Source organism: Perna viridis, chromosome 12 (assembly GCF_037379345.1).
Source record: "Perna viridis isolate PV_CMFRI_1.1 ecotype Kerala chromosome 12, ASM3737934v1, whole genome shotgun sequence".
Classification (NCBI taxonomy): domain Eukaryota; kingdom Metazoa; phylum Mollusca; class Bivalvia; order Mytilida; family Mytilidae; genus Perna; species Perna viridis.
The window spans coordinates 29,209,174-29,236,302 of NC_142456.1; the positions used below are offsets into that span (position 1 = coordinate 29,209,174).

A 27,129-nucleotide genomic window follows, 5' to 3' on the forward strand; every position below is an offset into this window, starting at 1 on the left:
CTGCTCTGATTCCACTACTTCCCTTTGAACTAGTCTTTTTAATTTGTTGACAGCTGGTGTGTGGTTAACAGGTATTTAGGTTTCACAATATGTACAAACAAAACAAACAGTAAATTGTTTGCTGTCAATTATATGAGGCAACTATTACATTCTTACTCGGCCATTATGAAATGCTTATGTTTTTCATTTTTATATGCTGTAATGATATCTGTTGATTTTTGTAAGCTTTGTTGTTTTATCTTTGCGCTGATAAAAACTCACTTGTTTTGAACCATTTTTTTCTTTAAACGAATTAAGCTATTTTTAGGTCTTTGCCTGCTACTTAAAAACTGCTGAATGTTTATCTGTTACGCTTTTTTTTTTGCTGTATACCAAAAACTAAGTCCACCACAGTTCTGAGATTCCTTTTATTTAACATATCTCTATTTTTAGTCCATTCTGATTATTTCCAAGGGCTGTTGTTGCTATTTTTGTTCGTTTTATTAAGTTTTATACTCCACAAAAAATTGTGGTTATATTTTGTTATGATGTTGTGGTCATTTTTGTGTTTTTTTCATTTCCTTGTTATAACTTTTTTTGAAGTGAACAAAATGTCTTGAAAACTTGATGTACTGTGAAAGTACTTTAATTTGTGGATACCAATTTTCGTGGATTAGGGAAGAAACACAAAATTGTGAATTCTTGAATTTGTTGTTTTGAGGTCTTCAGTATATACTTCATTGGAAACTCATTTTTGTTCGGAAACAAATTTCGTGGTTTGGCCTACCCACGAAAACCATGAAAATTGGTGCCCAATGAACAACAATACTTTCGCAGTATTGTTTCTAGGTTCTAGAGGAAGCTTGCTAATTAAAATGGGGTCATTGGCATAAATTGGGTCAAATGGGTGAGATTGGTGTTAATTCAAAATTGATGTAAAAAGTTTAATTGGTTCTAATAAAATTCTGATTTAAGAATATTCAATACATTTTGTATAGCATCTAGTATTTTCAGTCTATAGGTGGCCAAAGTGGAGTCGCACCTTTAAGAATCTTACATGATTTTGGCAAAATTTCATGTGTGAAAATTGAGTTATAGCATGGTAAATGTCAGGCAGGTGGATGGCGGAGAAATTATTTTCATAACTTTTTTTTTCTCAGCAACCACTAATTGTAATCTCTTGACATTTGATATCCAGCATCAGGTATGGGTCCCATATCGTTTTATTGTTACAATCAAATTTTAAAGCTGTTTCCTGTGTCCACACTTGCCCCAACTATTAGGGTTTTACCTCTGCAGTGGTATGAAACTGCACGCTGAAAAACATTTTTTTTCCTTTGTTTTGATCTGCAACTGAAGTTTAAATACTGTAAACATATTAATTTTCGTGGTTGCTAATTTTCACGGTTTATGTCAAATGAACATATTCACAGGTATCTATTTTGGCGGTTTCAAAATATGGTTAGTGTTAAATATTTATTTTGTGGGTACTATTTTTATCGGTTTTCTGTCCATCGTGAAAATTGCAATGATTAGTATGTTTACAGTTTTGAAGTCCACAGCTATTATGGCTTCAAATCCATTACATCACCAATAAAGAAATGACAGTTTTAAAGTTAGCTACACATTGAAGAGGAATATTACATGAAACCTGAGAAATATTATTACTGATACTCATAGAAATATATTTCACTTTCAAGCTCTTGCAGTATGAAGTACTCTTCAATCGGGACAATGTTTTCCAATACTCATGCAATATTTTTTGTTTATTATTTTTAATTTAATTTGATAGGTTTTTTGAATACACAAACACTACTTAGGCGCATGTAAAAAAATGAGCTATGCTGGTTTAAACAGTTCCCAAGTGTTTGACATGATATAATTAAAAGAGGAAAACAAATTTTCCTTGCAATATAATTTTCCTTTGATTGACAGTGTATATGATTTTTGAGCTCTCAACAGTTGATTTTTTAAATGTTTCCATGTTCACCAAGGCTCACACAAACCTACTATTTTTTAAAATTAATAGTCTACTAGACATGTCCGCAAAATCGGATTTATTAAGAGGCTGTTCATGTAAAAATCAGGCTGTACCTATGATATAGGTGACACAAAGTAAATTTTATCCCACTGAATTTTTTGTTCCAATGTAATGCATGTCAAATAGTATAAAGTTTATTTTTAATCGAAAAATGGATTTTCAAATCAGAAATTGACATAAAAATTCTCTAACAGTGCGACCAAATTTTTCACAAATTAAAGAGTTATCTCCCTTTTTTCAATGAATTTCAATGCTTTCTATGTAATTTATTTCTCTTTAATGGCTGTTGTTACTCAGTACCAACTTTCAGCTTTGAGAAAGGATGCATTTATGATATGAAATGGGTTAACATTTTTTTTTACACAAAATTTGTCATGTGCCACCCACTGCCTGGTTTATCATGGACTCCCTCTTACCCACATCATGCTCATGTGGGCATATAGTATTAAAACCAGTAAATGTTTTTATTCTCACATTTGTATTTTTATTTTGCTCTAGATTCAAGAATTTTTTGATGATGGAATAAAACTGGAATGTTTTTTTGACTCTGTTACTTTTTTTTTCACTATGTTTGGTTGTTTATTTGTGTTTGTAGCAGTTGTATTGTTTTTTCATTAGTGGTAACTATATGTTAGAATCAACACAAACATTTCATGTAAACCAATATCTTTAAAACTTTATTGTTCAGGTTGTCTTATTTATAATTTATATGGATATGTAAAATTCTGGTGTTGTGTTGTATAATCATGTTTTGGCTGTATTTGATGAGATTATTTACCACATTGATCATTCTGTCATTCTATAACATGAGTTGAGGAACAGAAGTATGTTGATAATTTTTGATAGAACACCCATTGTGTTTCTGTGTAAAAAATTAAAACTGTCGCTTTCAAATTGTGTATTCCTGTTTCAGACCCCTGCGTATATAGGACATCACTGACTCTCCATCCCTTTTACAAGTATTTGTTGTATAAAAATATACAGACAAACCTATTTTTACTAAATGATTAAAAAAAACAATGATTTTGATGGTTTGGACAGAATGTATTTTAACATTTGTTTGGTTAATTCAGATCTCACTAACCACTTCTAACCTTTCCATTACTTTACATGTTAAAAAAGTAATTTTCAAAGTTTCACTGTGAATTCCCAGGACAAATGACATCTTAAAGTTGCATACCATTGCGAAGCTTGGAAAATAAGGCTTCCAAAATCAAATGGTATGATGATTGTAGAAATTCTTCACAAAATTTGCTTGAATAAATAATACATGTACTGAAAGTCCACATTTTTACCTTTTCTGCTTACTGACAGCATGAAGGCAAATTACTCACACATGTAAACAATATTCATACACTTTTGTAGTTAATAACATATATGATTTTAAAGTACACATTCTCAGCTTTATTTTTACAACTTTTAATCATAATACACACAAATAATGCACTTACAATGCATATGTCTAGGTTCATTGTGTTTTTGGTACTACATAGGGGGGTGGCCATTTGTCTTATAAGTGGTCAGTGAGACCTCAGATGGATATGTCAGGGGTTCAAAACAGTATTGGTTCGTGGCCTATAAAACTTGCATTCTGACTGAGGACTTTCTAAACAACATTTATCTAGGCCTTTGGCCTTCAACCGTTGTTATTTATACCTTATTGTGGACTTCTGGTTTTCCATAAGAACTAGCCCTAGGGTAAGGGACATAACTCTTAAAATCAGTGATATGTTTGTATCATATTCAATTTCACCAAAACCTTTCAAGCTTTCATTTGAAACAGAATGAAATAAATCCAAGTTACTTTAATGCTTACATGGGGTTGATTTTAAATGTTGAATACAAATATTCCTAAGATTTGTAAGAGTTGTGTCCCTTACCCTAGGTCTACCTCCTTAAGTGCACCATTTATTTCAAAAGTAACTGAGAACCCTTGTATGGTTTGCAGTGACTGCTCTAATACAGTGATAGGATAGGAGGTACACTGGCTGGGTTCTTCTGTTTGGTATCCAAAATAGCTGGACTCCAAGCTAAATTTTAACTAAAATCCTATTAGTGTATGTACAACCCTTGTGAAGAGCCACACGATTGGTAAGAATATAGTCAAGAACCAACACCACCATAATCACAAAAAAATTATAGGTTTTGGTTTTTTAGTGTTGTGTTTTTTTTCCTCGGTTTATGGTGTTTGGTATTTGGAAGCAGGTTTCAGTGAATGTCATTTTTATAGATGGTGTTCTTTTAATTTTTTTATCCTATGAGATTACTAGTTCATATTTGAGGCCTAATTTAATGAAATTTGTAATATCAAGAATCATATATGAAATTCACAAACACAATGAAACAATGTATGAAGAATTTGTCAAAAATACATACCTATGCTAGGTTAATGTCTATAATTTGCTTGATTAATCAAAATCATGATTACACTTAATTAGATGGTCTACATGTACTACTGAAGTTTGATTCACAAGACCACTAGAATTCAGTTGTACTGAAGAATGTCATGCCACATAGACCAAATAAAGAGCAAAACAATTGACTCCTTTCACGTGATGTCAAATCATTAGTCACTTCAATAATTATTTTCCACACTGCCACTGAATTTACATTTGGTCATGTGTAATTTATAATAAAAACCATCCAAGTTTGCCAATTTTATATTAGTTCCCATTCCACTATATATCATATTCTATCGATTTCTTGCTCAAATAAAACAATAAATTGCTGTGCCATTATTGCATGATACGGCCATCAACTGAGTGTGATATTGTAAAAACCACCTCACTTTTGTTATAAAAAATGCCAAAAATTGAAAAACGTAAAATCAAAATTTTATAGAAAATAAAAGGGAGCCTATGACCATTGATACAAAGAATATCCTGAAGTTTTTTGGCATTTGCTCAAAAGCGTGAAAACAGAAAAAAATGACACCCTTAATTTTAATGCAAAAAGTCCTACAATTCAAAAACAAAAATGTTCAAAATTAATGTAAAATTAAAGGGACCAATATGAAAAATTGAACAAAGTTCTATAAAAATGGTATAAGGGTTTTGGAGTTAATGTAAAAAGTGATGCCCATGGACAGACGGATTTACAAACAGCAGTATATTTCCCGTCAATTTTGATGGGCCTATAAAAATGGAAATATGATCTGGCCATAAGGATTTTACCTTCTTCAAGTCATTACCTGATAATGCATTTTCTATGGAGGCATTTGCTTACTTCCAACTTGTTAACTAAATAATGTTCTGATGGTCAGTAGGTTCATGGAAATACTACTTTATTAAATATATCTAATATTCTGGGTCAAAAAGAAGAGGTTAAAGAAAGTCTTTTGGTGGAAATATCAATTAAAAATGTTCCTAAAAATTAAAATCAAATAGTCATAAGAACAACTTATAGTAAACATTAAAATAGTGAAGTGTTCAGGTATCTCATTGACTTGATTGGTAGGTCATTCCAGGTCATACCTACATGTGTACAGATAGCCAAACTATTGACCTGATTAATCATTATCATGATTACATTCTAGAAAATGTTGTAGATTTTACCGAAGCTTGAATTAATAACTATTTAATTATAGCTAGTATTCGATCAGTATGTACTAGCTATGCTTGATTTTTTATAATCATTACATTATATTTCATCAGTATGTACTTGCTAAGCTTGATTTTTTATAATCATGATTACACTGTAGCTAGTATTCGATCAGTATGTATCATTGTAACTATGATTTTGTAGTGACAATAGATTTTTATGTTCAACTGAAGTTCAAATTAATCACAATCATGATTATTGTAGTATTTGATTGTTAACTGTGATTGTTATATTGAGTCTTGTTTTAAGTTTATTATGTCTGGGAAACATCTAATAAAAGTATTGTACCATTGGGATTAGTGTGGAAATTACTCACCGTAGCAGTATTATACAATGTACCTTACTGACCAAGGTATTTTGGATTGATCAGTTATTTGAGTGATAGTGGAAGATATTTCATGCATTTCAGAATGAGAACATTTGATCAATTGAACAGAACCTGTATTATACTTTTGTGCTTTGCTGAGCTGTATTTTTAATATGAAAGCTTACAAAAGCTAAGGATCAAACCCACAACCTCCCACATTTGATGGCAAACCCACTTCTCTGATACCATGGAGACTGTATATACTTTTAATTGAATATGATGAAGAACTTTTAGAAGGATAACATGTATGAATATATTCAACATAACATATATATACATGTACATATATTATGATGGGTTGATACCAACATTGCCTTTAGTTTACTTGATGGAAGAGTAATCAAGGGAACCAAGGTTCTAGCGGTAATCAGAAGAAAGTAATCCAAAGACCAAACATGGAAAACAGACATACACAACAAATAAAATAAAGTAACTAAAATATTACATGCAAAGTAACAAGAGCAAATGAGCAACTCGGACTACACTAAAAACTCCTTCTTTTCCAAAAATGTGGTACAATTATAAGCAACGAAGCCAAGTGGACTTTTATGTATGATTTATTCTTCAAAAGAATTCTGAAAAGTCAATTAGTAAAAAATGTTATTTGCTAATTTATAAAACTCAAGATATAATCTTCAAAATGGACTAGTTTTACTTACAAAATTTATGTAAACATCATACCATAGATTTATGTCAATTTGTAAATTGCACAAGCATCATGAACTAAAAAATTAGATTGGCTTAACCTAATAGCATTATCTCATGTTTTTATAGTGCAATATTACACAAGTTTAATAACTATGACCAGTATTTTATACCTAATATTAGTAAATATATGTATATACACAATCTGAGAATTTACATAAAACTATTCACCTGATTTTTACTGGTCTTACAGTTTTAAAGTTAATTGTTTTCTTGGTTCAGGGAAGTGGAAGTTAGTACATCTTTTATTGCATTAAACTTTTTCTTCAAAGCCTCAACTTTAACACTATATCACAATGAAATGATTCCATTGTATAATTCTCTACTTACATGTATTTCTATCAAAATTCTGGCAATGGCAGTTTTTTTTTTATACACATGCTTGAACAACTTATTGTAGATCATGATAACTTTCAAACCTTGATTTTGTCTTCACTTTTTTTATCAGGAACAGACCAAAAAAGTTGTGCCTTGGAAATAATTACTTCAAATTTGTGTTGAAACTTCATTTATTTAACAGATTTTTCTTATCATGATCCAAAAAAAAATTTGAAAATGGTAAAAAATCATGTGAAAATTTTGTGAGTTAATTGCTTATTTTCTTATTGCTGGGAAAACTTGAAATGTGGCTTCCAATTTTATACTTGGCCTATTGTTTACAACAAATATTGAAAATGTTTTATCATGATACATTGGACCTGTGACATTTTGGAAACAGTTTATGTTGCTACAAGATTGAAGTCATCACTACAGAAGTTTTATGGTCGTAATAATGAACTCGTGGATCGTTATGGTGTATCCATCAGCACCATGAAAACTGATGTATTCAACGAGTCATAGTTTTCCTTTCCGCGTTTGTCTACCCCGGACTTGACTTTTTATGAGCAACTTGGCGGGTGTTTCTAAAAAAGCAGAGGACGCTTACCCTACCGGTGCGCCTGGTCCGTGCTCCCGGGTTTTTGGTGGAGTCCGAGTTGCTCATTTACTTTTGTTGCTTTGTGTGTGTGGTTTTGGTTGCTTTGTTCTTTATTGTGGGTGTCTGTTTTCCGTGTCTGGTCTTTGTCCCTGGGTTGCATTCTTTTGGTTACCGCTGTGGCCTTGGTTCCCTTGGTTACTCTTACATAATAATACTGGAAGTAATGTACAACAATACAATTAATTGAAATTTACAAATGTGTTTCAAATGTGCATTATTTACACAAATGATATGTTTAAATGAAAAAGAAATTAGAACTTTTATCTCTAATCCTTATATTTCTCATCAGCTGGTGAAACTCATTTAAAAATTGATTGATTGATTGTCGTTTAATGTTCTATACTCCCTAAAAGAATGTTGGAGGCCAAATTTGTAATTTTTGAATCATACTTGTCAAAAACCTATCAGTTTGACAACTTCACTATTTGATATTTACAAAATTCAACATTATAAAATGTACATTCGGAAAATGTTCAATAAAAAGTTATAACCTTGTGCTCTAGACAAAATCATCTCTTCTTGAATTATTCACTTGCAGTGCTTTCAAAGAAAATATGATATTACAATACAGATATGACAAAAACCTAATTTATATTCCTCAATAGTCCCTTTCCATATTCCCAACTTAGGCTTCCTTCTTTTAGAATTTTATGCTAAGGGGAGTAACTTTCTACAAATTTGTCATCCAACAGACTGGTTTACTCTCAAATTGGAGCAATGGACAGCAGTAGACTTCTGACTTAAATATTCAATTTATTAGAGCCATGGTAAGTACTTCGATACTTTTAAATAACTAATTTCAAACCATTCAGGTACTTATTGAAGTGAAAATGGTTTCCAAGAAAAATGTTTACTGTTTTCCCTTTCCTCAATGAGACCGGCAACCAGATCGTCGGTGGTACGCCCCTTTGAAAAACTTTATAAAATGGCTTGCATTCCATAAATATGAAAAATGACTATTCTCACGTTATAAATAATGAAGTTACATAGTCAATGCAGAATTGATTAAGACCATGTTTCACCAACTAGATAGGCAACATGAATATACAATGTGAGCAATTATCCATATTTGGCAACACGAGAAAAATTTGATTCGATACCAAGTGAGATAAAAATGTACATGAATATCAAGTTATATGCATTGTTGTGCTAGGTATACCCAAACGTTTACAGAAATCCCTCAAAACTGGATGTTAAATAAAACATCAATCAAAATCATTAACCATGTACCCAGAGGAACAAGGTGATTGAAATATACCAGCTACTCATAGACTGGTAGTATAAAGTTTCCATTTTGTCCAGAATCCTTCAGCAATGCCTTTCAATATGATTTAATATCATAAGTGTATCTTTAAGTACTTCTCTGGTCTAAGAATCGGGCAAAATGTGTATAAGGTGTGGCAAATGAAGGAAAAAACGCAGATTTAATTGCATTTAACAAGTATTTATACCTGATAGCCTCCAAAAATAAAAATCAAAGTGTTTGTAAAATTTGCCTTTTTAATGTTAAGATATTGATTGGTCAAATTCAGTTGAAATGTCCTATGGAAAAATGGTGGGATTTTCCAGCACTTTTCCTTACAAAAGCAGTAAAAATATATCTATGTCACAGATACTTCAAGATAAATTTAAATAGCTTTTGTTTTCTAGATGTATAGAATATATTTGAGGCAAAAAAAGAAACCAAATTGAGAATTATGATGTGCAATCCATTGCCTGATTCTTACCCAGAATGGTACTTGACACCTATAGGCTAGAAATCACTACAAACTTCTTTTACCAAAAACATACAAAACAAGTAAAATTATCACAATAAAAAAAAAAGAACTGCAAAATAATACATATACAAGGACAGATTCAAAGCCATTGATAAAAAACTAAGACAAAAAATTGAGGGTATAACTTATGGAAAAAATTCCAGATTTCATGCACAAAAATATTGTAAAGTATATATCAAGAATAAATATTAAGATCAGCTTTTCTACTATACTGGTTATAGGTCTAAATATCACAAAATCATTTGGATCATTATTCATTATAGAGGTATGATTGTTTTTACAGATAAAAAAATCCATAACGCCTCCCCATACAGAAACATTCAAGATATATTGATTTCAGAGTTAACAAAAGTCAACAACGACATACACCAAGTGATGGCATTAGCTTACATGGTCTTTTGGGCTAAAAAGTTAATAAACAAGTTCTAGCTTTAAAGCCCTTCCCATTATTCTATAGAGCAAAAATACATCACCAAAGCAGTCCAAAAGTCAATTGATTCAAGTTTTACAATTACAATAAAAATTAGTTATTCTTATCACTTCCCCATTACCTTTTTTGAATGGTTTTAATTTATTTTGGTTTATGATGAAGAAATAATCTGTAGGGCACATTCAAATAGATAAAAGTACTTCTCTTTGTAAGAATCAGACAAAATGTGTATAAGGAGTGGCACATGAAGAAAAAAAAAGTAGATTTTATTGCATTATTAATTTATTTAAACCTTATAACCCCAATAAATAACCATCAAAGTGTTTGTAAAGTTTACCTTTAGATATTGATAAATGTAGGTCAAATTTAGTTGTAATGCAATGGGAAAAACAGCAAGAAAATTTTCCTGCACTTTTCCCTATATAAGCAGCAAAAATTATCTACCTCACAGACGCTTCAGGATAAAATAAAATAGCCTTTAGATTATTTTCTAGATGTACAGAATATATATGAGGCAGAAAAGACTGAATTGGGAATAATGATATGTCCCTCATTGCCTGATTCTTACACAGAATGGTACATATTAAGTTTTTTAGTCATTCCTTAAAATGCAATTAATAATTCAAAAGCAAACAAAATAAAGCAAGTTAATAATGAGGTAACAAACATATACTTACTTCTATTATAAACAAATAATGTTAACCAATCAGACAATTACATCCAAAATCAAATAATTTGAAAAAAAAACAACATAAAACATGACGAAAGGCCTTTAACATAACTTCTGCTCTTCTTCACACAATGTCATACGTAATAGAAAATCTGGATGTTCCCATAGCAACAAAATTGGTATGATTACTACATACTCTTATTACAATATCAAGTTCTGTAGGTTTTTCATGTCAGGCAAGGGTAAACTATTACACCCCTACTCCAGGATAGGGGTGTAATTCCTAGCTAAAGTCAGTAAGGTGGTGGCAATAAGTAGAATGCTTTCTTTAGATGATTTTCCACTTTCATTTCAGGATTAGGGACTCCAGGATTTGGTAAATTAGCATTATCTATCATCAATTTTACCTAAAATAAAATAAAATGTCTCGTAATTTCATTAATGTGTCCTGTATATCAACTTGCTTCACTATAGACAACTATCACATTCTCTAGTTAAGCAGAATCTGGTGGAAACTGGTTTATGGTTTTATACTAGACAAACAAAGGATATCAGATTCAAAGGCTAGAAGAACAGTAATAGTTATTCGGAAATTTGTCTCTGAATATTGAAATATCCGTAATGCTTCTATAACATATGTATCATTTAAAAATTCCTGAGAGTAATCAAATCAAGTTTCTGTTCCCTTGGCTCCAACTGCAATGTCACCAGATCTTATGCCTGCTGACCCAAGTTGATCTCGATGTAATTGAAGAACTTTCCCAGAATGGAAGTGAATGTTAAAGTCATTAAAATCAAGATCATGTCTATTGAGTCAAAATAAGGAATAAATTTTTAGATATTGTGATAAACTCTGCCTTAATATTACAGATAATTTATTCATATATTGAAACCTGTCAAAGACCACCCCTCTTGTGGACAGTAGAGTTTGATCTGTTTAGACAGATATTTGGTTCAAATATAACAAGAATAGGTATGAATGAACTTGTCCAGGGCATAATCTAGGATTCAGTGAATAGGAGAAGTTACTTCTCCCTTCCAGGAGTGATAAGGAGAAGTGAGTCTGGAATGGGGAGAAATCATTCTTCACCATTAGACAAGTTGTCTGGTTTAGAAGGATTTTCACTTTATTCAGGTTAAGAAAGGCTGCACTGTATAAATATATTCATTGCAACTAAATTCCAGTCATAATACTGACCAATACATTGGCAAAATGTACTTAAAAATTTAACTCTTGACAATTACCCTTGAAAATCAAAAGCGTGTAGATTTTTATAAAGACTAAATTTGTGCCCCAAAGTTGGTAAAATTGAGCAAGGATAGTGTTTCTTGAGTGTTCACAATGATGATGTGGGTGGACAACAGAATAACTTCATTCCGAGATTTGTTTACCACACTCCGTAATTTTTAAATTCATACCATTCATCTGGGTGTAAAAGTCTTGAACTTCGTAAATTCCTACACTGTTAATTAATGAAAGAGTAATCAAGGGAACCAAGGTTATAGTGGTAATCAAAAGAATGTATTCCAGGGACAAAGACCAGACATGGAAAACAGACATACACAACGAAGAACATTATGTAACTAAAATCATACATACAAAGTAACAAAAGCAAATGAGCAACTCGGACTCCACTAAAAACTGGGAGCATGGACCAGGTGCACCGGTAGGGTAAGCATCCTCTGTTTTTCTAGAAATACCCACCGAGTTGCTCATAAAAAGTCAAGTCCGGGATAGACAAACGAGGAAGGAAAACTATGACCCGTTGAATAAATCAGTTTTCATGGATATGGTGCAGATGGATACACCATAACGATCCACGAGTTCATGATGACAACCATAAAACTTCTGTAGTGATGACTTCAATCTTGTAGCAACATAACCCTGTTCCAGAAGCCTATTTGTTGGAGTTCTAGCATAATACAAAAAGTCTGTGTAGTTTCGGCAAGCTCTGGCATAACATATGAGTTGTGATATGAACACTCCATACGCAGGTGCTGAAGGGATGTTGCCACAGATGAAAGGAAAATTGACAATTCTGAATGAAAAATCATCACGTTTGTCATAAAGTTTGGTCAATAGTTTTCCTTTACCATCGATTTCTAAGTGTAGGTCAAGATATGAGGCTGACTTCACAGTGTCTGTAGTATCCTTTATCTCAAGTTCTTTGGGGTAGATGCGATGTATCAAATCCCCAAAATTAGGATTGTTTAAAGATAATACGTAATCTATATAGCGGAAACAGAGATCTGCAACCAACCCCAACCCTTAATTTGCAGTAAAAGTCTTTACAAAATACAGAGAATACTTTTGTATTCATTTGGAGTGTGGGATTCAGAAATTTTTAATATGGGTGGGAAATTGACTGACTTAATTGATGTAATCAATATTTTGTTTAGCAATAGGAGGATGTCCATGCCCTCCTAGATCTACCAATGCTAAGTAAGCATGTAATATAGCAATATTCATGAGCGTTATTATTTTTCTCGTTTTATAGGTCCTGTACATATTAAGTAGAACCCACTCAGGTAAACGCCTCTATTTTTACCTCATTCATCATATCTTGGAATGACATTTTACTTCCTTCTTTACACAATATAGATATAAGAGCACCGATGACCCAGGAACCTTTCACTAACTTGTCTGATCTACCTGTAATCAAATAAAAATTTACCCATCGATATAAACGAAATAGAAATGTCAGATTTTTTTTATAATACAACAGATATGTAACAACAAACTGCCTTTCTTCCTATTTAAAAAAAAAACAAACGTTCACATTTCTCCTGGACATAAAAAAATCAATACATGTACATATGAGTAATCAGACATATGAAGACAGGGCTAATCATAATACTGTATAAGTGTTTTTTTCGTGGTGATTTCATATTTGCTATATTCACAGTCAAAGTTGGGGGCGCAAATTAAATCACGAGAAATATTTATGAAGATAACATAGAGCTATTTATTCATCTTTGTCTTAAACATTCAGTAGTGTGTCTGGTGCAAAAATTACATTACACACACACAAAAAAAAAAAACAGTTTTTGAAGAAAAACATGAAATTTTCCACATGCAAAAAAAACCACACTTATACTATATATCAATAGTAACAAGACAATTTTGAATGCTGTATCTGAAGGAACTTAAATTTAACAACAAGAGAAACATTCAACCTGTCAAAGTGAATCAATCTGTCAAAGTGATTCAAAGTGATTCAACCTGTCAAAGTGTTGTAGTATGGAAGATTGAAAAAGTAGTATTGCTCATGACTGGAGTTATGACCTGCATTGCTTCAAATTAATTTCTGTGGTATTAAGGGTTCAGAAGCTCATTTCCTACCTAATAATTCAATATGCTTGTAGATCATTGCATAATTAGATAGATTTGTTATCTTTAAATAGACATTGTTTATTGACTGTTGGGACTATGCATGACAATTTAATATGCTTGTAGAAGACTGCATAATAAGATAGATTTGTTATCCTAAATAGATATTATTTATTTACTATAAACCAACCTATTGTACCAACAATTTTTTTTTGCTGATTTCACGGGGAGAAAAATCCTCAGAAATGAAATGTCAAAAAGAAGACCCTGGAAGTATTTTTGAGTTATTGTTCAAAAATGGGAAACTCTAAGACACAATGTTAAACTTGGAAAAGTAAAGTCAGAAATTTATAATAAGCAAAAGGTTCCTAGCAAACATATATAGAAGTAAACAATTGCAAAATGTGCATGGAAATTGCTGGAAGTGGGGGTTTATAGAAGGTCTAGCATAACATATCCCTGAGCTGGTGTACGTCAAAACATGCAGGGTATATAACTATAGTGTTTTTTTTTTGTCTCTTTACAAACTTATGTTTTGACAAAAACTATGAACAATAACTTATGAAATAGAGCAAGCATAACACTATATGATGACAAAATTTTTGTTAATGAAATTAAACATTATAACATAAAAATGTTCTTCTGACAAGGTTGGTTTGATGAGTGCAAAGCAAAAGTGAAAGTAGCAAAAATGGCTATTTATAGTTCAAGACTACTTTTCTGTCCCATCTTTGTGAACTCACCCTATTTTTTTTTTTTTTGCTGGAAATTTGTTTCTCACATGTCCTTAGAAATGCTACTTAAGCGAAAGTTTTATTGAATCAATTCACTTATTTCCTTTTCAAATCCTAAAATTCACTTCACACTTTACTATAGAAATCTATAAAAAAAAATTAATACAAGACTGATACCAGAACCCCATATTTTGTAGGAAAAATTTTATCCAAAGGGGAAGTTCTGAGGGTTGGAATTTGAAAAAAATTTGAAAATTTCCTGAAAAATTTGGGCAAAAATGAGCAAATAATAACCTGGTACACCCTTTTCCAGTTATCCCATTCTTTATGTCTACTTGCTTAGATTGTTGTCTCATTCAGCCCCCCCCCCCTCCATCTCATATGATATCAATATTCAATTGCAGATAGTATAAAAACCTACCTAAGGTAGAAGCTAAACAAACAAAGGTATCGTCGTGGTTCTCAGATACTGCAGTACAATCTCTCTGGTCTCTTTGTTCAATGAGGACAGGAGTACATATATCAATTGTCTGTTTAGGAGCAGTGATACCGGTATTCATTCTAGGCAAAGCTTCATCTTTGACTGAAACAAATGATGATCACAAGCAATATCTTATTTGGCATTCTGCTATAAATTTATCACACACTTTTTAAACTAATTCAATAGGGGTTAGTTTAATAAATAGATTTTTATTACTCATTATCAAAAATCTAAAATAATATCAGATTCATTCAAATATTTCATTTAAAACTTTTTTCAGTAAATTTTTGAAAATATTTAAAAATTCACTGATTTTACTAATTGTCTCTTGTAAAACTTTACAATCCTTTAAAACTGCACAGCTTAGTTACCATGGGAACAGCTATTAAACAACTTACAATATTCTATGTCGTCTATTATGAATACTTTAGGTTTCCCTTTCAAAGATTCCACCTGTTCAAACCGGGTTCTGATAAGGGTATAATCAATACAACTATTATCTGTTCCATAGATGAAGGAACGTGAGTTTGTTGTGAAACCTCCTGATATTATAATCACCATAAGAGAACTGTAACAGTCAAATGTTTTGTTCATTTCTTCATTCAGAATATCCTCCATTTCCTGAAAGAAGGATCAGACCCCTTTTACAAATCAGATATGCTTTGTCAAATATAAATACACTTTCTGTGTGCAATAGGTAATGAAATTATTATTTTTAAAAGTACCTTTTTTGCTAATACAGATCTGAAAATTAAACATCTTTATGTAGCAAGTCAAAACGTTTTTCTTCATTCAGGTAGCAAAATAAACAGAGCATATATTTCCTCATTCTTCAGTGCTTCAAGCCTTGAAACCAGAATACCAAAAAATAAAGTCTCTTTTTTATAAGTTTAAATGTATTTTGAACTTTGATAAACTGACTACCTGTCTAAAGTGAACCACTTTTAAAAGTCCAAAATGGGTTCAGGTTAGATAGATTCCACTATATATATAAAGTAGGCAGTAAGAAGTTCGTAGTTTCACAAAAGTCCTTTTTCATATTCCCAACTTTGGCTTCGGCTTTCAAGCCAAGGGGAATAACTTTTTAAAAATTGTTCATCCGACAGACTGGTTTACCGTCAACTTGGAGCAATGGACAGTAGTAGACGTCAAATATTCAATTTATTACTGCCATGGTAAGTGCTTGGATACTTGTAAATACCTTATTACAAACTATTCAGGTACTTACTGAAGTGAAAATGGTTTAAGTTTCCAAGAAAAATATTTACTGCCAACCAGGTTGTTGGGTGTTGGCGGGTTACGTCCCTTTAAAAGAGTAATCAAGGGAACCAAGGTTCTAGCCATAATCAAAAGAATGTAACCCAGGGACACGGACCAGACATGGAAAACAGACATACACAACAAAAAACATAAAGTAACTAAAATAATACATACAAAGTAACAAAAGCAAATGAACAACTGGAACTCCACTTGCTAAAATGGCTAACATTCCGTAAATATGAAAAACGATTATTCTAAAAATCAAATCCCACGAACAGAAGGACAAGGGTAAAACAGTATTATCTCTACTTTCACTTCAGAGCAAGGTTATAAAAACAAGACATTTCTATTTATAATATATTCATATCAAACATACATGTTTTGTTTTGTTTTTATGCATTTGTAAATCCCATCGTCGTTTGGCTAAATGTTGTAGATATGTAGTTTCCATATCAATTCCATTCAGACGATAGACTTCATTTCCCTTGCTGGTCTTGTTCAATATACACAGTACTCTACACTTCTTTCCAGGATCATTGGGATAACTCTATAGTACACAAATAAATTGATTAACTGATGCTATATACCAGTAGTTTCCAGGGTAAAATTTGGAATGAAAAAAAAGAAAATTGGGGAAGACTCATTTGTAAGTTAGACTGGTTGTTTTCTTTTTTTTTCATTCCAAATTTTACATTCATCCAATCTTCTCACTTGCTACAGGTAACATAATATTGAAAATACAGAGCCCTGCTTTTAATCACAATTCTGTTTTCAATTGGCTGAATGAGTGAGTATGGTAATTTATAGATTTATTTAAATGTAATTTCTTTCATGCATCATTTCATCCATTTTTTCTTCATTGAATAAACTCTTCTTTCACTCCTTTTTTAATCTTACAAAATATTTTTTTTCATTACAATATATTAACTGATCATTGTTCATATGCTCATCAATTTTGACAGGATGTATTATGGTATATCGCTGTCCATCTGCCCCTCATAACCACTAAGTACAATAACTCCTAAACTTTCAGCAAATGTGACAAACCTCTCTTTGTATTCGTGGTCAAAGGCCCCCTTTTGTTTTTTTTATTATTTATTTCTTTTCTAGCTGTACATTTTGGGCACTTTTTCAGAGTGGTTTTTCTGTTAACGCACTCAAACTAAAAAAAGATTACAGTAAATGCCACATAGTGAGAGATATTCTCTGTATTCGTGGTCATAGACTCCCTTTCATTTTCAATGTAATTTTGATGTTACATTTCCTATTTTTGGCAAAAAAAGGGTGGTGGTTTTTCCATTTTCGTACGTCTGCTGAAAGGCATATCACATGCTCATTACGCAGCTCAGCTCTTCATTGTATTCATAGAAATGGATTTAAGGTACCAAAATTAACTAAATCCTGTTATGTTTATAATTTTGAAATTGAAGACTTTGACAGATCAATGGCGATTATTGACTTATTGCAGACAGCCTGATAACTAATAATCAATGACCAATCTGATCACACTTTTCGTTGTTATGCAAAATAATGCATGTGGATTTCAGAAATTTTATCTAAAGGTAAAAATGATTACTGGAAATTTTACTTAAAATTTTAAATAGTAAATACACATATTAAATTTCATTAAAAAAAGGCAAATATAAAAGAAAAAGTCAATAATTTATGCCTAGATCCATATCATTTAATATTTTTGTGTAAAATGGAAAAAAATTAAACAAACCATACCATAGAATATGTTTAAATGGTTCCATTCAGGTAATGTACATTTGTACTTGGCAACTGCATATGAAATGTCTGATAACGTACCTGGCTATTTGTGGACCTTTCTAGAGTCTTTTTCATCTTAGATATACATCCCAAAGAGTATGAACTCTCAGAAGGCCAGTCTTAAAAATGTGAAATACAGTATACATAAAAAAGAATTTTCACATGATTTTTATCTGAACTTAATTGAGCAAATCATTTAATAATTTTTGGAAACAAGGTTCAGATGAAACTCCTGTAAATCCACTCTTCAATAAAATGTCATGTAAAATTTTCATATGAAAATCATGTGAGGTTACATCCACATGGAGACCAAATAAATTTCAAAGCAAACTCCCATGAAACGCACCTTAATCTTAAGTGAGTTACTAGTGGATCTCATTTCTCACAATGTATTTTTCTTTTAAAGATAAAAATATTCACAGTTTTCATCTTTCACCAATTAATTTCATCTAAACAAATGAGCTAGAATCACACAATATATTTTGTTTTCACACATATAACCTTTTTGGAACCAAAATTGGTAGGGGGTTGTGGGGGGGGGGTCCCCCCTCCCCCAAAATTTTTTTTTATCCTGGAAGCATAATGCTGCATCTTGGGCACATTTTGATGGATAAAAGACACCTGATCAGGAGAGTAAAACTCTGTTCATAATATTTGCCCATCTCCCCAATTGTTTTTTATGATGAAGAAAAATGCTGCATCCTGCTGGGTATATTTTGTATCAGGGATTTTCCCAAGTTCAAAATCTAGTGTGCCAATAAACTATTTTAATTGGCGCATATATATTTATATAGCCAATGAAAAGGTTGGGGTATATACTATGTTGGACATGTGTTTCACTCCCCTTTCTTAAACTCCCCAAGTAATGGAAAATTGGTCACATTACGGACTCGGACCATAATGTAGAGTTGAATTAAATAAAGATGAAATTCATTTTTTTTAAAAATCGGTAATCATTTTTGAAATCGGTAGAAAGTTTCTGAAGTCGGTAGGCGGTACAAACACCAGAAAAATAGGCAGACTACCGCCTAAAAAGGTAGGGCTGGCACTGTATTTCCTGTGAATTTTAATTCAAAAGATTTGCCTCAGTTTAAAAACTATCAATAAATCTACAGTACACTCAGGGTGGATTCATTTTCTATCTTCGTTTGCCAATCTGTGTGAAACTGACAAATTTTAGTTTATTTACATGGAAATTACAGAAAAAATACAACTTTAGTTTTCCAACGATTGTAAAAAATGAAAACCAATTTGGGTGATAAAGAATTACATTTTTATAGTGTACTTCATGAAAAATGAAAATACAGATGTGCAAATAAAAAGGGGAGGGGGTATCAATAAGGGGACAAAAAACAAAAACATGTTTAAGAACATACATGTTTAACAGACATGATTTTGTGAAGCCAATAAAAACGAGGAAATCAGAAGTAAACACATGCTAAAAGAAATGTAACAACAAAAAGCAAAATAAAATCATGTCTGACATACACTGACATGAACTATCAAGAAAGAAAAAAAGTTCAAACATAAAATACAGACCAAGTCAAGCAGCCTTAACAGCACCTTAAACATAGAATAATATATACTCTACTTACCCTTTATAATTGGTGTAGGAGTAGTTGGTGTAATATTAAGGACATCACCACAATGAGGTACCTCTGATTCAGAGGATATAGGCTGACCTCTTGATTCCGGTATGGAGGATATAGGTTGAGGTCTAGATTCAGGTATCATACCATCTCCAAATGAAAGAGGCGATCTTGTTAGAGACCTGTCATATGAGGAACGAGATATTGATTCTATTGGATAAATTCTTGATGCTTGAGACACAGTTGGTGGACCACGCACATCATGTGATAACTCTAAATTTGTACGTACAGACAAGGATTCACTCTGTGATAGATCATGTGTAGGAACAACATCAACTGCAATATTTTAACAGAGCTGAAAATTGATATGCATTTTGTAGATATGGTAAACAAACATGGCTACCATTGCTTCAACCAAAGATAAAAGCAGGAAACAGATTTGATTTTCTTTCTTTCATTCATTTTTGACACCATACATCCTGAACTACAATTTTACAATGAAATTGATTATTAGAAGCCCCTATTTACTTTGAATACTGAAATTGACAACAATGTCATTCTGTCAGTTTGGTGCCATCATTTGCAATGTCAATTTCACTGAATGAGAGTCTCAAAGGAAAAAAAAATATAATTGCATTTTCAGATTTTTGTGATTGGAATTATATAGATTAAACACTGTTCAATGAGTTAAATCGGACAATTCACACACAAATGTGACATTAAAGTCCACTGGATGTTTTTTGGGATTGAATAATCCAATTTTACACATAAATTAATTGTTGAAGAAGAGTGTTAGAGCCTACAAACATATTTAAGTAGCAGTCTCTGTAAGAATCAGACCAAGGGTGAAACATGGTATGAAAAAAAATCACCATTTTGAAAGTGTAATTTGACTATTTGTAGCATCAGAAGAGTTTCCATTTCATTTTGGTAAATTGAGTTCTGATTTGATTGAAATGCACTTAAAAGGGCAGATAACTCTGTCAAAAACCTCCTTTTTCTACCATTCTATTGAAAAAATTCTGAACAAATCCAGTGATGCAGAGATCAAATTGTGGTCATTTCAAATAGATAAAGCATCCTTGAGTGAAATTACATTGTCAGATCAGTAGGTGTTTGACATGCATGTTTCTGATTTTTCCCTTTTGCCTGATTCTTACAAAAAACTTACATTTAATTAGTAGTATTTGAACCTTCAATTGTTATGTATTAAGTAAAACCATGCAGGGGTTGAAAATAATTCACAAGGAAAACAACCAGTAATTGAAGGTATTTTTGTATCCTTCTGCTTATCACCCTTTTGTTAGATCTAACTCACCAACAATATCAAAATGGAGCTGAAAGCTGCCAGCCTTTGCAGCCTTCAGGGCTATTCCTAAGTCACTGTCTGTTGATAAACATATTCTGTCTCCATCTTTATCTGAAATTAACATCTAATAATTTGATATAATACATAATAATTTAATTTGTTTTGTAATAAGCCTCCTGATTAGTTGGCTTTCTTTAGGCAAGATTTTGTATAAACTAATAATTAACATCTCTTACAGCTTTTGAGTTATAAGAAACCAAAGGTGCCACACCCCAAAAAATCAACTTTTTTGTTTTTGATCTGAATTGGAAAATTTTTCATTGAATTTCGAAGTTTGTGCTATACAGTGTCCAAAGCATTTGTTTGAATTGTAAGTCTCTATACTTAAGTGTGTCAAAAACTAATATTGTGTCCACACTTGCCCCAACTGTTCAGGGTTTGACCACTGCGGTCGTATCATGCTTAGCTCAACAGAGCTCTTCATTGCCTTGTCTCATGGACAAATATTATAACATATTTAACATATACTATTGATACAAATTTGACACTGGATATGAATTTGACCAGAAATGAAGAGGCCCCTTTTTTGCCACCAAATTCCTAATCAGTACAAATCACATACCCCAAAATCAATCCTTGTCTTCCTCTTATTGTATGGCACCGTGTAGCATAGTTATAATTTATTGTCCAGACATCAGGAAAATGCTTTTTTCTGGCCCCTTTCAGGGTCCCTCATTCTTACATATTTAAGTCGTAACTCCCAAATTTATCTCAGCCTTTTAGGCCCCTCATTCTTCAACAGTCACAACCCCCAAATCGATCCCAACCTCCTTTTTGTGGAAAGACAGATGGTGGTAAAATTTAAAACTTATGCTTACACATTTACTCAAATTATTGGCCAAACATAAAAAAATATGTTTTTTATGACTCCTATTTGGTTCCTTATTCCTAAACAGTTCATATCACAACCCAAAAAATCTATCTAAGCCTTCCCTTTGTATGGCACCTTGTGGTATAATTTGAAGGAGATCCATTCACATTTACTCAAGTTATTGCCAGGGTATAATGAAAATACCTGTTTCTGGTCCCTTATTGGCCCTTAATTCCTTAAAGGTCACAGCCCTCAATCCCAAGCTACCTTTTGTGGTATGACACCTTGTGGTATAACTTCAAGGAGATCTATTCACGTTCACTCCAAGTTATTGTCCTGGTATCAGTAAAATGCTTGTTTCTGGCCCCTTTTTGGCCCCGATGTCCTAAATGGTTCAAGTCATAACCAACCACAATCAATCCCAAGCATCTCTTTGTGGTATGGCACTTTGTGGTATAATTTCATAAAGATGTATACACTTATACTCAATTCATTGTACAGAATTGGAAGTGTCCACAGAGGATGACGATGACAACAGCATTACATTGCAGTAATATAATAAAACATTTGTTGACTGTATTTACGGTATATTTAATTTTAAACCTTCAACTTCTTTTTGTCACAATTAAGGGAAACCTGGTTCTTTAAACCAAAAGAAAATACATCTGTTTAAGGTTGCATGGGATGAAAAATAAAATATAGGTAGTAAGGTAAAATCATTTATTTTTTAAATTATTTTATATAGATATTTATGGGAGGATTTTATTACTTTAATAGTGCTCAACTAAAAAATGATAGTTTAAATTAGCAGTATATTTCATATGAAATACCAATAATATGTGCTGGAGTAGGCAAAAAATAGGGTAGGTAGGGAAACATTAAACAGACAAGTTTTTTTTCCACAGCCTTACCTTCCTGTTGTTACCTGGGAAATCTCCTGATATTTCCCTTGAGTAACCTTACCTTTCCAGAATAACTTGAAGACAATGTCAGGCTGTTGTAACAAGGGAAAACTTCTTCTGATATTGTCTTTTAGTGTGTCCAAGGATTGTGAAGTAAGAGGAAGAACATGGTGCTCCTCATAGCGCAGCGATGTTTTCACAAACACCTGTTCTGCCATTTGACCAGTAAGTGACGGTCACATAATGTGTTTCTACAATAAATGAAAAATTAAATCATCTGTAAAGAAGCTATTCATAAAAAAATTCTTTAACAACAAAATTGTGTTATTTGTATTGCAAGATACATTCATTGTTCAGTGCCTTTAATGTCTGTGTTTTTTTTTTGCTTAACAACATATTTTAAATGTCAAATTGTCATTTTTTATAATCTAGTCTGGGTTTGAATGGGCCATAGGAATAGAAGGAATACAAGTTAATTAGACCAATTACAGTATTTGAACACATCCATGCAACTTTAGTCATTGATCACCAATTAGTCATTGATCCATCAAACTGATCTGTAAACCAGTGATTGCATCACAAGACCACTGAAAGTTTACTATATTTTATGGATTCCATTGTTTTGTTTGTCAATTTTTACACATATATGTATTATTGCAATAGATTTAAACATTCATTACTTACTTTTATTTTATATTTGTTTATTTTTTTTTTTTTAAATTCAATATTATATGGATAAAATATCTTATAAAATAAATTTAATAGGTATTTTACTGGATTTTTTCCAATGGAAATTCTAAAATTTACACAAACCAATCATTCAACATTTTACATAACAAAACTACAATCATCTGTTATCAATCCATCAGTGATCATTAAATCGGCAGTCATCGATCAGCCCAATAGTTGAGCAGATCGGTTCAGTGACTGTAAGGTGTCTTGAGGTGTAAATACAGCATAGTAGTACAATGTATTTGAAGACATAGATACAGTAAAATGGCAACAATATTATAACAATCAATAAAAATATATGCTTATGGATTATAAAACTATGATTTAAATGGTATTAAATTAGACAATGTTCGACTCCAGGGTAAACAAATACAGGTGGATAGGTATATCACCGTTTTCACAGTTCAAGGTCCAAAACATTTTTTGGAAAGATGATCAGGATTGAAAATTATTATTAGATTCACAGATCAGACCATACAATTTTTTTCTATTTTTTTTCAAAATAAGTGCAGTTATTAATAAAATGCTTTGCAGGGTGCAGATTGATTTGACCACAGTGGTTGAACCTCAAGCAGTTGAAGCAAGTATGGACACACCATTCAAACTGGACACAGCTCTGAATTTTAATTACAATTTGACATTCAACATAGGATAAAAATCTGACTAGAACCAAATTTGTTACTTTTTGGCCCTTATTCCTAAATGTTCCAACAAAAACTCACAAAATAAATTCTAAACTTCCTGTTGGGACATGGCACCTTGTAATACATTTTCAAAGCGATCTATTCCCTTTCACTCAAGTTACCGTCCATGCAAAAATCAGAAAAAAATACTTGTGTCTAGTCCACATTTGCCTTTTATTCTTACTTGGCTCAAGTAACAATCCAAAAATAAATCACAATCTTCCCTTGTGGTATAGCACCTTGTAGTAAAGTTTACAATATATATGAGATCCATTCACTTTTGCTGTTATTATACAGACACAAGGTATAAATATGCCTGTTTCAGGCCCTATTTTGGTCCCTGCTTCCTACAAACTTTAACCTTCAAAATCAATCCCAGTCTTCCTTTGGGGGTATGGTATAATTTCAAAGAGGTCTATCAATTAATAGTCCAGTAATTGTCTAGACATCAATTAAATGCATGTTTCTGCCCCCTCCTTTTTGGCTCCTAATTTCTGATAAGCTCAAGTATTTTCCCTATAATCAATCCAAGTCTGACCATTGTGGTATAGAATATTGTGGAACAATATCATAAACATTCCTATGCTTTTACTGGAGTTATATAGACAAATTCTATGATATGCTTGTTAAAGGCCCCTTTTTGGTCCTGAATCCTCTTGTGCTATAAGAATAATCATTATTAGACTCGCCTGAACAGTGTTAATTAATTTTTAGTTTTTTTGCAAAATAAATTATATTATGATTTCACTGCTAACATTCCATTAAACTAAAGTAGTCAATATTTGCACTGATCTTAATGAGAAGAAAGAATGTGGAAGGGTATTTATGTCATCAGTGGCCAAACTTGTTTACAGCCATTGAAAATTAAAAAATCAGAGCATCATTTAACCAGTCCTCGATAAAAAAAAATAAACAGTATTCCAGTAGTCCTGTGCCAACCTAGTGTAGATTATCATGACGTTCGCTGAGATGTTTTTTTTTAATCTGACATTTATGCCGCAGTTGAAGGGAGGAGACCATTAGCATAATAAAAATTAACCTCCCAAAGAAGGCATAATTATTTGGATTAGTACCACCCTTATTTTGGAGAGGAAAACTTGAAAAGCTAGTCCTATGGACTTTCTAAATTTTGTCTTATTTTTCATAAGATCTAAGAACAGAACCGTCATTATCATCTGAGGACTACCTATTTTACCTCTGAAGTAGTCCTGTTCACCACTAAACATATTAAGTTAGTGTCAAACCCTGTTTATGAACCCTGTAACTTGGAAAAATAAGACATTATATTCTATTCTATTGAGACATTATGCTTTAATTAGGAACAATACAAAACAAGTATGCATAACTGAGCACTAGTCATTGTCTTATTGAGTAATGCCAATGGTCAAACAAGCTGTAACTAGAAACTACCAGGGCCAGGGGGTCATGATTTGATTTTGTCTCTTTTATTGATCACAGAACCAATTCCCATTCAAGAGATTCACATATCATACATTGCTAAATGTTCATGTAGAATACTGTGACTGAAAGAAAATATCAACATGGGGAATCCCCTGTTCCAACCAGGATAAAAATGAATTGTTTTGAAAAAAATGCCCCTGATGTTTGTTATCATATCCTACATATTCAAATAAACTGGAAACAATATCTCTTGCAGCTATAAACAGACCTGTGTTTAACCTAAGATATATTCCAACGCCAAGACAAGCTGTGATAATGAACAAACCAAAATGTACTTTCGTTTTACTTTTGACGTCAATCGGAACCCCTCAGCATTTCTAAATACACCCAAAGTGTAACGGAAATGGCCGAGTGGTTCCGATTGCTTTTGACTTACAGATCAAGGAAACCAAGACCAAGAATATAATCCAGAGACAAAGACCAGATATGAAAAAAAGAAAAAAAAACACAACAAAGAACATAAAATAAGCAAAATAATACATACAACATAACAAAAGTAAATGAACTACTCGGACTGTACTAAAAATTGGGAGCATGGACCAGGCCGTGCACCGATAGGGTAAGCGTCCTCTGCTTTACTAGAAACACCCGCCGAGTTGCCCATAAAGTCAAGTTCGGGGTAGACAAAAGATGAAAGAAAAACCACGACACGTTGAACAAATCAAGTTTTTCTCGTGCAGATGCATGGATACGCCGTACATAACGATCCACGAATTCATGATGATAAATGTATAATTTGGTCCACTATTTTCTTTTACCACTAGCTGAGAGCAGGTGCACCGGTAGGGTAAGCGTCCTCTGCTTTACAAGTCAACAGACATTGACACGGTTAATTACTAAATTATTAGTAAAATCATAATTAATATTAAGAAAGCTATATGTTATAATGTAATATCTCATCTAAGCGTCTACGTATTTGGGATCCTGTTCCATCTTTAATTATTAAATCTATTTATAATAGTTTTTTTTCCAAACAGGCTAAAAGAAGCACAGGTTGTACCTATATATGCAAAAAAGTGATCCACTGTCAAGAAAAAATGCCGTCCTGTAAGTATTTTACCAACGATATCTAAATTATATGGAATGTTTTTTTCCGATCAAAAGATATTTTATTTTGAAAAAAATTTTCATTTATGTGCTTTTAGAGAGAAGCCTGGGTGTCAGACTACTTAGCCGAGACTCCATAAAGATTGGAAATCGGCACTTTAATGACCTTTTGATTACTTGTCACACCATTTTCTTTAAGTAAGCTATGGCAAGCCCAAGTGGCCAAAAATCAATACTTTGTAATGTTAGAAAATGAATTTTTGATATTACAAAATCATTTTTTTAATATTAGAAAAGATTTCTTAATATTAGAAATTCATTTTGTAATATTAAAAATTCATTTTCTAATATTACAAATTCCTGGTTTAGTAATATTATAAAATATCACACATTTTGTAATATTAGAAAATGAA

General features: G+C 32.1%; 1 protein-coding gene across 1 annotated transcript; it reads right to left on the minus strand.

Moving 5' to 3' along the window:
• Positions 1-6,528: 6,528 nt before the first annotated feature.
• Positions 6,529-25,981, minus strand: LOC148601938 (uncharacterized). The gene is made up of 10 exons (XM_088554406.1): positions 25,878-25,981; positions 22,855-23,044; positions 21,030-21,131; positions 19,718-20,047; positions 18,162-18,241; positions 16,729-16,899; positions 15,491-15,713; positions 15,029-15,194; positions 13,096-13,195; positions 6,529-10,953 (listed from the first exon to the last, which is right to left on the minus strand). Exons 2-10 carry the CDS (start codon positions 23,009-23,011, stop codon positions 10,840-10,842), a joined length of 1,443 nt encoding a protein of 480 aa, XP_088410532.1. The 5' UTR covers positions 23,012-23,044; positions 25,878-25,981; the 3' UTR covers positions 6,529-10,839.
• Between the last annotated feature and the right edge of the window lie 1,148 nt (positions 25,982-27,129).